The sequence below is a fragment of the Eretmochelys imbricata genome, chromosome 21 (assembly GCF_965152235.1).
Source record: "Eretmochelys imbricata isolate rEreImb1 chromosome 21, rEreImb1.hap1, whole genome shotgun sequence".
In the NCBI taxonomy this organism is placed as follows: domain Eukaryota; kingdom Metazoa; phylum Chordata; order Testudines; family Cheloniidae; genus Eretmochelys; species Eretmochelys imbricata.
In genome coordinates, this window is record NC_135592.1 from 8,879,387 (window position 1) to 8,892,930 (window position 13,544).

At 46.8% G+C, this 13,544-nt stretch overlaps 1 protein-coding gene across 2 annotated transcripts; it reads left to right on the plus strand.

The window, feature by feature from the left end:
- The first annotated feature begins 293 nt into the window (after window positions 1-293).
- Window positions 294-12,677, plus strand: MED20 (mediator complex subunit 20). 2 transcript variants are annotated; one of them, XM_077839362.1, is made up of 4 exons: window positions 294-486; window positions 5,810-5,964; window positions 8,791-9,044; window positions 10,381-12,677. In XM_077839362.1, the coding sequence occupies exons 1-4, from the start codon at window positions 317-319 to the stop codon at window positions 10,594-10,596; spliced, it is 795 nt and encodes a 264-aa protein (XP_077695488.1). In that variant the 5' UTR covers window positions 294-316; the 3' UTR covers window positions 10,597-12,677. The 2 variants fall into 2 exon arrangements, with proteins under 2 accessions (XP_077695488.1, XP_077695489.1); XM_077839363.1 differs by lacking the exon at window positions 294-486 and having other exon boundaries at window positions 5,852-5,964; window positions 8,796-9,044.
- Window positions 12,678-13,544: the final 867 nt, after the last annotated feature.

Genomic DNA, 13,544 nt, shown 5'->3' on the forward strand with positions numbered 1-13,544 from the left:
GGGAGAGACCAAGATCCGCAGCACACATACCAGATCTCCACTAGGGCGCGTTCAAATCTTTAGCATCAGTGGTCATGTGCCCCATGGCTCTTAAAACCTGGTTTTAATCTAACCCCCCCTGTTCGCGCTCACTGCCATCTGCCGCTCACAGTCTTTAGCTACTGATCTGCAAGCAGGAGGAGGAAGGTAGCACCGTGACCTACAGAGAGGCAGGGGGCCTGGCCTGAGACTGGTATCCTCCCCTCTTGATTACATCATTTCCTGCTTATTGCTGCTCACTGGGATAGTGGACAGGGAGGGGCTGCTGGGTTAGCAAATGTGCTTCCTGCCCAGGAGAGAGAGAGAGAGAGAGAGAGAGGCATCCATATACAAGTCACTGCTGCAAATAGATTTGAAAGACTACATAGTATCAGCTGAGCCTCCTTCTCCTTCCCAGGGACTAGTCCAGCCCTACGTGCAGACTTCAGGAACCATGGGAGTCACCTGGTAGGACTTTCTATGTTGCGGAGTTAAAAAGCATGCCAGTGGCTGGGTCTTTATTGACTTGCCATGAATGTGACTGCATGAGGTTTGTAGACTGGTGTCTGCCAGGAGCACCTCTGCGACAGCAGGTTAGGTCCCATCATTGCACGGGGGGTGGGGCGAGCTCCTGGCACCGAGCCCTGAAAGGTTAGTTCCTGAGAAGGATGAGCTCAGGGATGCTGATCCAGACTGCCTTGGTCCTTGCTGGGATGTACCCTGGCAGCTTCTTCAGCCTGTGCTCCTTGTTGGTGTTTGAGCTGCTGCTGGCGCTGGCGAGCCAGCACCACCATGCTGCCCCCGCTTGGTCATCGTCACATGGGTCCCGGTGGGGATAGCGGGAGAAGGCACCCCGCAGAGAAGAACACGGGTGAGGCAGGATTCTTGTTTAGGAGGGTGTGGAACATAAGAGTGGCCATTCTGGGTCAGACCCATCATCCATCCAGCTCAGTATCCTGTCTTCCAACGGTGGTCAGTGCCAGGTGCTTTGGAGGGAATGGACAGAACAGGGAATCATCAAGTGATCCATCCCCTGTTGCCCATTCCCAGCTTCTGGCAGGCAGAGGCTAGGGACACTTCAGAGCATGGTTTTGCATCCCTGCCTATCCTGGCTAATAGCCATTGATGGACTTCTCCTGTATCAACTTATCTAGTTCTTTTTTGAACCTGTTATAGTCTTGGCCTTCACAACATCCTCTGGCAAAGAGTTCCACAGGTTGACTGTGTGTTGTGTGAAGAGATGCTGCTGTTCAGAGAATGCAAAGAGGGAGCTGGGTCGTGTTCTGTCAGGGATCTAGCTGGGCTTGTGATTGTAGAATCACAGAAGCTTAGGGCTGGAAGAGACCTCAGGAGGTCATCTAATCCCACCCCCTGCTCAAAGCATGACCAACATCAACTAAATCGTCCCAGCCAGGGTTTTGTTAAACCAGGCCTTAAAAACCTCTAAGGATGGACATTCCACCACCTCCCTAGGGAACCCATTCCAGTGCTTCACCATCCTCCTGGTGAAATAGTGTTTCCTAATATCCAACCTAGACCTTCCCCACTGCAACTTGAGGCCATTGCTTCTTGTTCTGTCATCTGCCACCACTGAGAACAGCCAAGCTCCATCCTCTTTGGAACCCCCCTTCAGGTAGTTGAAGGCTGCTATCAAATCTCCCCCTTATTCTTCTCTTCTGCAGACTAAACAATCCCAGTTCCCTCAGCCTCTCCCCATAAGTCATGTTCCCCAACCCCCTAATCATTTTCGTTGCCCTCTGCTGGAATCTCTCCAATTTGTCCACATTCTTTCTGTAGTGGGGGGCCCAAAACTGGACGCAATACTCCAGATTGGCCTCGCCAGTGCATAACAGAGGGGAATAATCACTTCCCTCAATCTGCTGGCAATGCTCCTACTAATGCAGCCCAAAATGCCATTAGCCTTCTTGGCAACAAGGGTAGGCTGCTGACTCATATCCAGCTTCTTGTCCATTGTAATCCCCAGGTCCTTTCTGCAGACCTGCCGCTTAGCCAGTCGGTCCTCAGCCTGTAGCAGTGCATGGGATTCTTCTGTCCTAAATGCAAGACTCTGCACTTGTCTTTGTTGAACCTCATTAGATTTCTTTTGGCCCAATCCTCCAGTTTGTCTAGGTCACTCTGGACCCTGTCCCCACCCTCCAGCGTGTCTACCTCTCCCTGCAGTTTAGTGTCCTCTGCGAACTTGCTGAGAGTGCAATCCATCCCATCATCCAGGTCATTAATAAAGACGTTGAACAAAACCAGCCCCAGGACTGACCCCTGGGGCACTCCGCTTGAAACCAGCTGCCAACTAGACATTGAGCCGTTGATTACTACCCGTTGAGCCCAACAATCTAGCCAGCTTCCTATCCACCTTATAGTTCATTCATCCAATCCATACTTTTTTAACTTGATGGCAAGAATACTGTGGGAGACAGTATCAGAAGCTTTGCTAAAGTCAAGATATATCACGTCCACTGCTTTCCCCATATCCACAGAGCCAGTTATCTCATCATAGAAGGCAATCAGGTTGGTCAGACATGACTTGCCCTAGGTGAATCCATGACGACTTTTCCTGATCACCTTCCTCTCCTCCAAGTGCTTCAGAATGGATTCCTTGAGGACCTGCTCCATGATATTTTCAGGGACTGCAGTGAAGCTGACCGGTCTGTAGTTCCCCAGGGTCTCCTTCCCATTTTTAAAGATGGGCACTATATTTGCCTTTTTCCAATCGTCTGGGACCTGCCCCGATCGCCATGAGTTCAAAGATAATAGCCAATGGCTCTGCAATCACATCAGCCAACTCCCTCAGCACCCTTGGACGCATTAGATCCAGACCCATGAACTTGTGCATGTCCAGCTTTTCTAAATAGTCCTTAACCTGTTCTTTCACCACTGAGGGCTGCTCACCTCCTCCCCATACTGTGTTGCCCAGGACAGCAGTGTGGGAGCTGACCTTGCCTGTGAAGACCGAGGCAAAAAAAGCATTGAGTACTTCAGCTTTTTCCACATCGTCTGTCACTAGGTTGCCTCCCCCATTCATTAAGGGTCCCACACTTTCCCTGACCTTCTTCTTGTTGCTAACATACCTGTAGAAACCCTTCTGTTACCCTTCACATCCCTTGCTAGCTGCAACTCCAGTTGTGTTTTGGCCTCCCTGATTACATCCCTGCATGCTCGAGCAATATTTTTATACTCCTCCCTAGTCATCTGTCCAAGTTTCCACTTCTTGTTAGCTTCCTTTTTGTGTTTAAGCTCACCAAATATTTCACTCTTCCGCCAAGCTGGTCGCCTGCCATATTTGCTATTCTTTCTGCACATCGGGATGGTTTGTTTCTGCACCCTCAATAAGGCTTCTTTAAAATACAGCTAGCTTTCCTGGACTCCTTTCCCTCTCATATTAGCCTTCCAAGCGATCCTGCCCATCAGTTCCCTAAGGCAGTCAAAGTCTGCTTTTCTGAAGTCCAGGGTCCGTAGTTTGCTACTCTCCTTTCTTTCTTTTGTGAGGATCCTGAACTCAACCATCTCATGGTCACTGCTGCCTAGGTTGCCACGCACTTCTACTTCCCCTACCAATTCTTCCCTGTTTGTAAGCAGCAGGTCAAGAGGAGAACGGCCCCTGGTTGGTTCCTCCGGTAGTTGCACCAAGAAGTTGTCCCCAACACTCTCCAAAAACTTCCTGGATTGTCTGTGCACCGCTGTATTGCTCTCCCAGCAGATGTCAGGATGATTGAAGTCCCCCATTAGAACCAGGTCCTGTGTTCTGGAAACTTCAGTTAATTGTCCGAAGAAAGCCTCGTCTACCTCATCCTCCTGGTCCGGTGGTCCGTAGCCGACGCCCACCACGACATCACCCTGGTTGCTCTCGCTTCTAAACTTAACCCAAAGACTCTCAACAGGCTTTTCTCCAGTTTCATACTGGAGCTCTGAGCAGTCATACCGCTCTCTTACATACAGTGCGACTCCTCCACCTTTCCTCCACTCCCTGTCCTTCCTGAACAGCTTATACCCATCCATGACAGTGCTCCAGTCATGTGAGGTACCCCACCAAGTCTCTGTTATTCCAGTCACATCACAGTTCTTTGACTGTGCCAGGACTTCCAATTCTTCCTGCTTGTTTCCCAGGCTTCTTGCGTTTGTGCACATAATACCTAAAATAACTAGCTGATGGCCCTGCTTTCTCAGTATGAATCAGGAGCTCCCCCCCACTCCCCCTTTGCACCCTCCTCCTTGTGTTTTCTTCAGGTATCCCACTTACCTCAGGGCTTAGGTCACCATCCCCCGGCGAACCTAGTTTAAAGCCCTCCTCACTAGGTTAGCCAGCCTGCCTGCGAAGATACTCTTCCCTCCCTTCGTTAGGTTTCAACAAGCTATGTCCATATTGCAGCTGGTAATATAACCTAATGGGATAATATTGCAATGGACATTAAGGGCATGGAGGACATGTATTTAAAAACAGGAGATCAAGGCTTTATACTGCTCAAGAGGGAAACAGAAGAGCTCTAAGAACATCTGTGGTCAAATGTGCTCTTGGTTATCTGGAGCTACCAGCGTAACAGAGCAAAAACCTTGTGTAAAACCTTCTGTGTGATGCTTGTTTTATATGTTTATAGGGTGACAAGGAAAATGTATCTTGACAGTGTCCCATCTGTCCTGGCACTTGGCCAGCACCCACTGCAGTGGTTCTTTGTTACTGCCTGTTACACTTGCTCTGCGTGCCTTGGGGTTTTCTTAAACGCCCGTCACAGCTGAGTTGGGATGGCTGAACAGTCTAACAGGCCAGATTCAAAGCTCTTCTTATCCTCTCCTGGGTGTTCTAGCTTCCTTGTAGAGCCATGGGTTCAAATCCTGTTCCTGACCTATCTCTTTAATGCAGCAGTGGGCAAACTATGGCCTGCAGGCCAGATCCGGCCCACCAGCTGTTTTAATCCAGCCCTCGAGCACCTGCTGGGGAGTGGGGTCTTGGGCTTGTCCTGCTCCAGCCGGGGAGAAGGGTCGGGGGCCGCTCCACACAGCTCCTGGAAGCAGTAGCATGGCCCCTCTCTGGCTCCTACGCATAGGGACAGCCAGGGGGCTCAGCTCTGCACGCTGCCCCCGCCCCCAGCACTGCCCCCGCAGCTCCCATTGGCCGGGAACTGCAGCCAATTGGAGCTTCTGGGGCGGTGCCTTGAGATGGGGCAGTGTGTAGAGCCGCCTGGCCACAGCTCCGTGTAGGAGCTGGAGAAGGGACATGCCGCTGCTTCTGGGAACTGCTTGAGGTAAGTGCCGCCTGGAGCCTGCACCCCTGAGCCTGCCCCAGCCCTGATCCCCCTCCCACCCTCTAAACCCCTCAGTCCTAGCCCCATGCCAGAGCCCTTACCCCCTCCCACACCGCAACCCCCATTTTGGGAGCATTCATGGCCCGCCATACAGTTTCTATTCCCAGTTGTGGCCCTTGGGCCAAAGAGTTTGCCCTTCCCTGCTTTAATGGCTGGATGTCTTTCTAAAAGCAGTGCTGTAGCTCAAAAAGAAGTGTATGGGTTTGATAGGGCAGGGAAACTCAGCCAGTAATTTTTCTGTGTTATTCAAGAGGTCAGACAGGACTATCACAGTGCTCTCTTCTGGCCTTAAAGTGAATGAGTCAAGTATGGAAGTACTCTACAGATCAGATAACTATCATGCATGTTGGCTTCTAATCTCTATTCTAGACTTTATAAGTACATTGACTGGCTGAATTTGATTCTGACTTGGTTATCATATCTCTATGTATGCGATTACTGAATCTTTTCTGTTGCTTCCTTGTCTTCTATGACAGTGTGTCTCAGATGCCCGTGGCAGAGGGGAAGAGCGTCCAGCAAACAGTTGAAATCCTAACGAGGAAACTGGAGCTGCTGGGAGCAGAGAAACAAGGAACATTTTGTGTGGACTGTGAGACCTACCACACCGCTGCCTCCACCATGGGCAACCAAGGTCTGCATTTCACTTCCTTTCATGGAGCGATCAAAGCGCCCTGTGGCTGATGGCTGGAGTTGGTATAACTCCACTCGAGTAATGTTCGGGGAAGTAGTTGTGCTCTCATTTTCTGACAAGGACGTCTAATGCCAGCTCTGAGTCTGAATCTCAATCCCACTAATGCTTTTTCCCCCCCTTCTTTTCTCCAATTATTCAGGGTGTCACTACTGCAATAACTTGGTGGTAGCTGTAGGGAAGAAAAGTAAAATAGGGACCAGATGCATGGATTCTGTTCTCAGAATCCATGCATTCTATTCTCCCTATGTTTAAAATGTACATAACAATACTGACCTACCTCACATGGGGTTGGGTGGCTTGACTGCTGATAATACAACGCTTGATGGTCTTTGGATGAAAGATGTTTCATCAATGAAGATTATGATTCACTCCCCAAAAACTTCATTAACACAGAGTTAAGACTGACCTGCGATGCCTCGTACCTTCTGAGTGCATCTGTACTTAGACTGCTGAAAACCAGGAAGTACAGAGTTATGGTACTCACCAGTCCTGCACCCTTCATACTACCCTCTTTGAGTGACACCCCAAACCTGCTGTTTCAGACAGTAATAATCGGTCCTTCTGCTTGTCATTCTGCAAGGGTACAAGGAAATGCTGGTCAAGGTTAACTGTTAACAAGTATTTTAGGTAGTGAATTTCCCTTGTTCTTTGAGGAAGTGGTGGTACTGAGGGCAGGGGACAGTTTTTCTAGGGAGACCAAGAATGGTGTTGTCACTCTTTTTAAGTGGAGGGGCTCTATCTCAGGGCACCCTTTCTTAAGCAACTTCAGATGTAAACCCCTAGCCCTACCCTCGTTCCTCAGGATGCACGGGAATTTTTCAAGACCATCTGAGCGAGCATGTAGACTACAGAGCGCTTTAAAAAAGCGACTCAACTAGTCTCACCTTCAACTGTCATGGTGTTAAGCTTCGCTGTAAGTGTCTCTAGAGGTCAGCAGTGAGCCTGTGCATCGCGTATCTGTCTGGTCTGTGAAAGTTGTCTGTGCAGAGTTCTCTGTGAACACTAGGCTCTCTGGCTCAAGGTATTTCTTGCAACCTTGCCCTGCTGTTGGATTTTGCTGATCACTTACATGCAAACAGCGTGGAAGAAAAGTAACAGAAGTTTGATTTTTATATATTTTTTTTTTGTGATTTCCATGGAGGGAAGTCTTGTCTGCACAAATCTGCTCGGGGGCTAGTTCTTTAAATAGGCAGCTGCACAGTATCCTAGCTCTTAGTTGTGAAGCCCGATGTAAAGCAATTATAAAGCGTACACTTTTCCTTGAATACCCAAAACAGCTTTCTGCTGAGGGCGTGCCCTAGTGGTTAATGAATCAACAGTGATCAGAAATTTAGTTTTGGGTCTTTTCCTATGTAACATCTTTAAAAAAGAACTTCCCTTCACAGCTAAGTAAAGGCTACGTGGTATGGCATTTCTTGTGTTAAGCTCTCATTAAGAGTCTAATTATGGTTGTTGGGCTTGGTGTGTGGGTGACTGGGTGGTGTGGTGGCCTGTGATATACAGGCGGCCAGACAGGATGATTCGGTGAATGAGAGTTAAGACTAGACTCCACCTATCCCCCTGGACACCTACTCCAGGGATGGACAAGGACAGTAAGCAGGTGCCCAGACCCCGGATCTACATGGGCAAGGGGGATTCTTTATTTCCCCTAACTCCCGTGCAGGGATGTACAATGCAAGTCACAACCTATGTTATTGGAACCCCCTTTTGTGCATGAGGAATTACTCATGCTGCTAATCTCGTTGACTTCACTGGGGCTGTTTGTATAACTGCTCTTTCGCAGTTTGGCCCTTAGATTGTTAAAGCAGAAAGAATATTAGAAATCCAATGTACTCCTCAGTGTTCATGCTCTTTATTTACATGTTACCCTTCTCTCATCTTGGGCAGCGTAAATCAAGGTCACTTTTGTCTCTCGTCACTTTGTCTCAGCACTGCAGGTTTTGGGTTGTGCGTACTGTGGGAGTGGAGCAGGGGTTATTTATCTAAAAAACTGTTTCCACTGGGATTTGAAAAAAACCAATTCCTATTTGTGTTCAGTTTTGCAGAAGTGTTGGAAGGGTTCTTAGTTTCACCCCAGTGCCTAAATTTTGGCCCAAACATGAGTTGACGGTGCCCCTAAGGAGTAAAGTTGCTGAGACTTCATCGTGGTGGGTCAACGGTTCGATCCGTTCATACGGAATATTAAAGGAAACCTGGCTGCAAATATTGAATTTGTTCAAGTTGGGCTCTCTTTTTACAAAGGGTGGAGAGCATCCAGTATGCGCGCTCTTTGTTAGACATTAAGTATCTTCAGTTCAGTAGACCGTTCCCACCTCCCTTCCCCAGTAAAATGTCCCATTTCCCAAGCTGACATACGTGTGTATGAGTGAGTGAATTGGTAAATGGAGACACGGCAGTAAAGTTAGCAGTCAGATGGCTCTCTAGAGTAATTGGTGCAAAACATATTTATAAATTTGAGTTTTGGGCTCCTACATCTCAGCGGGTGCAGGAAATACAGAGATCAGGGCATGCTTTGGAATGGCAGAAAGCTTAATGTACCAGCTTGAGGGTTTTTTTTTTTTTTATGTTTTGTTTTTAGATCATAAACCAAACCCATACGCCCAGTGTCCAGAATCTCATTAAACATTCATTAGGAATACAGAAATCCTGAAATAGCGTTTCTTTTGTCCCTGTCTTTGTTGATTGTAACAGCTGTTTCTTCTTGAAAGCATGCAAGAGGGAAGAGGCATCCTTTCTACAGTTAAAATACCATTGCTCTTGTTCCAGGGCAGGCTGGCAAGCTGATGTACGTGATGCATAACTCTGAATATCCCCTCAGCTGTTTCGCTCTCTTTGAAAACGGCCCCTGCCTCATAGCAGATGCCAACTTCGATGTCCTGATGGTGAAACTGAAAGGCTTCTTCCAAAACGCCAAGGCAAACAAGATAGAGAGCCGGGGTACGCGGTACCAGTACTGTGACTTCTTGGTGAAGGTTGGCACTGTTACCATGGGGCCCAGTGCCCGAGGAATATCTGTGGAGGTAAGGCTGTTTGTTCCTTGAGGTGGCTAGTCTCATTGACTTCAATGAAACATAGAATCACAGAATCGTAGGACCGGAAGGGACCTTGTGCTCCCTCTGTCTAACAATGAGAGGATTGCGGTTAGAGTCAGGAGCATCAGTCCCAGCACACCAGCTGCCTAAATATGGGCAAGTACTTTGTAGGCATCACGACAGAGGTGCGTTTGAAGGACGATGCCATGGCTTTGCCGACGTTCAAGGGGAGATCTTCCAGTGTGTATGAGATGACCCGGGAAAAAGTGCAAAGGTGTTTGAGGGGAAAATAAGACTAATGGGTAATAACAATTGGCATCGTTAGCAGAGTAGAGGCATGTGTTGAAGGCTCAGTCGTGTGTATGAGAGGATAGGTGGGGCTGTGCTAAGCTAGGAAGCGCCCCTGAAAGTGAAAATGAGTGGTTTGTTTTAGAAGCAGTGGAAAAGGGGAGCCAGATTTTTGTCTTTTTTTTTCTAAACACTTTTAAATCCTGTTTTACAAATATTTGATTGATCACCTCATTGGACATCTCTAAACATGCATTTCAGCGTGCCTAGTCAATAGCATTATTCTATATTTCTGTAGAATAAAGACAGTTGCCATAATGATAGCAGCATTTCTATTGATCTTAGGGTTAGCAGAAGCTTGCCTTATACCAAACTTGAGTTTGGGACCCAATTTGAGCTGCCTGTCTTGTTTTTAGTTAAACAGGGTTTCCAAAGTACGTGTCTGGTCTTAATTCTGCTTATAAACAATGCCCCCACCCTCACCCCTTCTTCCAAAACACCAAGGCAAACAAGATGGAGAGCCAGGGTACATCAAAAATGTTTGAGGGTTTTTTTTTTTTTCTTCACACACACACACAATCTAACAATCCACCTCACTTCTGACACGCAACATCCTTGTTATTCCAGACCCAAGTCCCTCCTGGGCAAAGTGGCATTTGAACTAAGGTCTGCAGAAGTGAAAGGCTAGTGCATTAACCTCCGCTGTGCCATCTAGCCCCTGGAGTACCTAGGTCATTTAATAATGATGCATCTGCAGCTTTCTGATAACCTTTAACTTCCCTCATCCCCATTGCTTTTGTAAGTAAAATTCAGGTGAGTTCCTTGAATGTTTTCCAGGGTGCTGGCTCGTTTAATTTTTTTCCCTCCTTCGCTTATTTGATAAACATCTCCTTTTAGTTTGCATATATGAGGAGGATTGTATATCCCTTTGTCCCCAAGGGATTGACGCGTTCTGTATCAGGGTTCAAAGTTAATTGTCTCCTGTGTGGTTCCCATCCACTGCTCCGTGCTTCCGTGCTCCTGTTTCTGTTGCCAGGTGGAATACTGCCCATGTGTGGTAGCCAACGACTGCTGGAACCTGCTCATGGAGTTCATGCAGAGCTTCATGGGGAATCACACGCCTGGAATCCCATCTGTGTTTGGCAACAAGCACGACAGCATCTACAGCCCAGGTGACACAATGGCTCAGTACATGGAACTGTTCAACAAGATCCGCAAACAGCAGCAGGTGCCTGTAGCTGGGATCAGATGAAGAAGACGCCAGGAGACCGTTCTTTTTTCTTAAAGTGACTATCCTCTTTTTTCCCAATTGTCCTCATGGATCCCCTTGCTCAGTAATGTCCTAAAGATGTCTCCCCCTGTAGAAAAGCACCATTCATCTCCATATAGCAGGGGTAGAATAGTTTTTCCTACCTCCACGCTTGGTCTCAAATATAGTGTGTGTTTCATCGCTCCATTCAGTGGTTAGTCCATTGGCGCTGGTGTGTCTCAATGCACCGGTAATGCTTGATTCTGGGGATAAATGTTCTTCTGCAGAAGGATAAAGTAGAAGATCCAGCTGTGTGTGCACACAGGCAGGGTTTTATTGTCCCTCATTTTCCCTAGCGGCTGACTGGTGAATGTGGGTTTGGGGGATATTCGTATGGAAGCATTTTGGTACCACTTTAATAATAATAATACTTTTTTAAAAGGCTTATTTTCATATAAGGATGTGGAGTCTCTTTATCCAGCAAGGGTAGTCTGTCAGTCTGTGTGTGTGTCTGTAACAAATTTTAATAATTTTTCTCTGGTGCAGAAGTTGTGTCTTAGCCGCGTTTATCTTCACACCCTCGATGGCAAATAATTTCCTTTTGTGACAAAAATCTCTATCAATTCTTTGCTGTCCCCTTGCGGTTATGTTCCTAACTTGCTATCATCTTTGATAGCTGATGAGTGGATTAAAACCTTCTGGCTCTCCGATGATACAAATGGAGTCTGGCCTTCCTGAAGGATTCTTCTCATCTGTTGAAACAAAGTATCTGCCACCCTATCTCATAGTTAGAAAGGGATCTGATAATATGGATAGAGGTCCCTTTGCTTTAAATCTCTACTCACCTGCGAAGTCCCATTGATTTCAGTGGGACTATTGAGGTGAGTAAAGGTTTGCAAGAGGCAGACTGTAGATTTACTGCAGGGCTTGAATATCATACAGCAATGATTTATGTATCTGGATGGAAAGCTAGGGCAATTCCCTCCCTTTAAACCATCTGTGCCCTTGGCTCTAAACACTGAGTAGCTGCCTGGCTGGGGAATGTAAATTCCTCTCTCCTCTTTATATTTTTCTGTGTTTTGTGGTGTTTGCTAAATAGATAGCAGCATGGCCTGTTTACCTCGGTTCTGCAGCTGCAAGACCTTTGTGTAGCTTCCCTGAAACGGCTTCCCAAGGAACTTCACAAGTAAATAGCTGCTAGGCAAGGATCTTTTCTGCTTAATTTCAGAATTCTGCATCTTTGAAATGAGCAGGACTATCCTGGCCCTGCAGCCACTCCTCCTGCTGAACTCCCACTGAGGTCAGCGGGAGTTCCATGTCCAGAGGCTTTGCAGGGTTGTCCGTCCTTAATTCATGCCTTATGTCACACCAGTTTGAGCAAGTAACCTGAGGGACCAGAGTGTGCCTTCTTTAAAAAGCAGATTCTGCATCTCCAGCCCATACACGGAACTTGCCCTACAGCCCTGTGTCTAAAAAGTAAACTGGGCAAAACAGAAGTCTTGGACCTAAAGAAACCCGATGATCTTCCAGGCAAGCTGCAGTTGGACAGGGTCTGGGGAGGAAGGTTGAAGATATGTTTCTGGAGGATTGGAGAGAGAACAACTGTTTTGTTGCTTTGATTTACTGGTTGGCTGAGTTAGTTAATTCATTGTTTATATATGATTGGTTGGTTGTGTTTTTTGCTAAAGGGGGGGGTCATTTATGTCTGTAAGTGTAATTCATTATTGTTACGGCACCTAGAGCTTGTTATATGGACATTTTTTATTATTATTTAACTCTGAATAAATTAAATAACTTGGCAGTGAGTGTTGTAAGCCCTGGTTAAATGATTTGCAACAAACAGTATTTAAATAAATTAGCAATTTGAACATATTGGAAGCAGGGGGAGCTAGTTTGGGGTCCAGTCTTGCAACTCAAATGCAAGTTACTCACTGAATTCTAATTCTCTCACTGACTTCAGGGGAGAGTCTTGTGAGTAAAGCTTGCAGAGTGTGGCCCTTAGCTCATTATTACTCTGTGTAAATAAGTGTGGCTAGGATCTTTTTTTTTTAAAGAAAATACTGTGGAATTGTGACTGGAAGATTAGGAACATCAAATGTTGCAAATGTCTCTTTCAATACAAAACACGTTTTGGTATCTCAGATGCATTTTGTAACCAAAGTCACATGTCTTTAAAGAGTATAATGTGTGTGCTGGATCTTATTGGTGTTCATTCTCTTCTTAAAGCCTGTTACTGTTCTGCAGTCACAGAGCTGGACCCCTTGGGCTAAATTCTGCTCTTAATCACATCTGTACCACTCCAGAGACGTCAGTGAGGTTGCATGGGTGTGAGGATAGGATCTAGGCCCATTATCTCTTAGTAAAGGCATCCATTGATGTGACTGCCTTCTCTAAAGTAGGGGATTGACATTTCTTTTGCTCTCTGGGGCCCCTGTTTTGATGGGGAAAATTATTAGCCCTTCTCCCCCTCCCGTCAAGGCTATTCCAGGGCCAGCTGACTTGGCTTCAAACAGCAGTAGTCTGCCGCTGAGTGTTAAGAAGGTTTTTCAGTCATGTCATGTTAACTTTATTGAGCCAACGTAGTTGAAAACTCTACCATTTTTGCCTGTCATTACAGGGCCTGGGAGGTTAGATTTCCCTGCTACTTTGCAGCATTTTCAGAGTGCACATACAATTTTGAAAGGGAGGCTCTCCTGTGCACCAACTTGGGGCTTGCCTCTGCTTCTCTGGAAGTCACTGGGAGTCTTTGCCACTGATTTCAATGGGAGTAGGATTGGGCTCTACGTAACAGTGATCGGCTCTAGATCTTAGTGCTTTTTGAATGGAGGGATGTATTATTATCCTCATTTTACCACTGAAGAAACTGAAGCACAAAGAGATTAAATGACTTTACCTAGGGTCACACTGCAATTCAGTGGCAGAGACAGGAACAGAATCTGTCTCCTGACTCA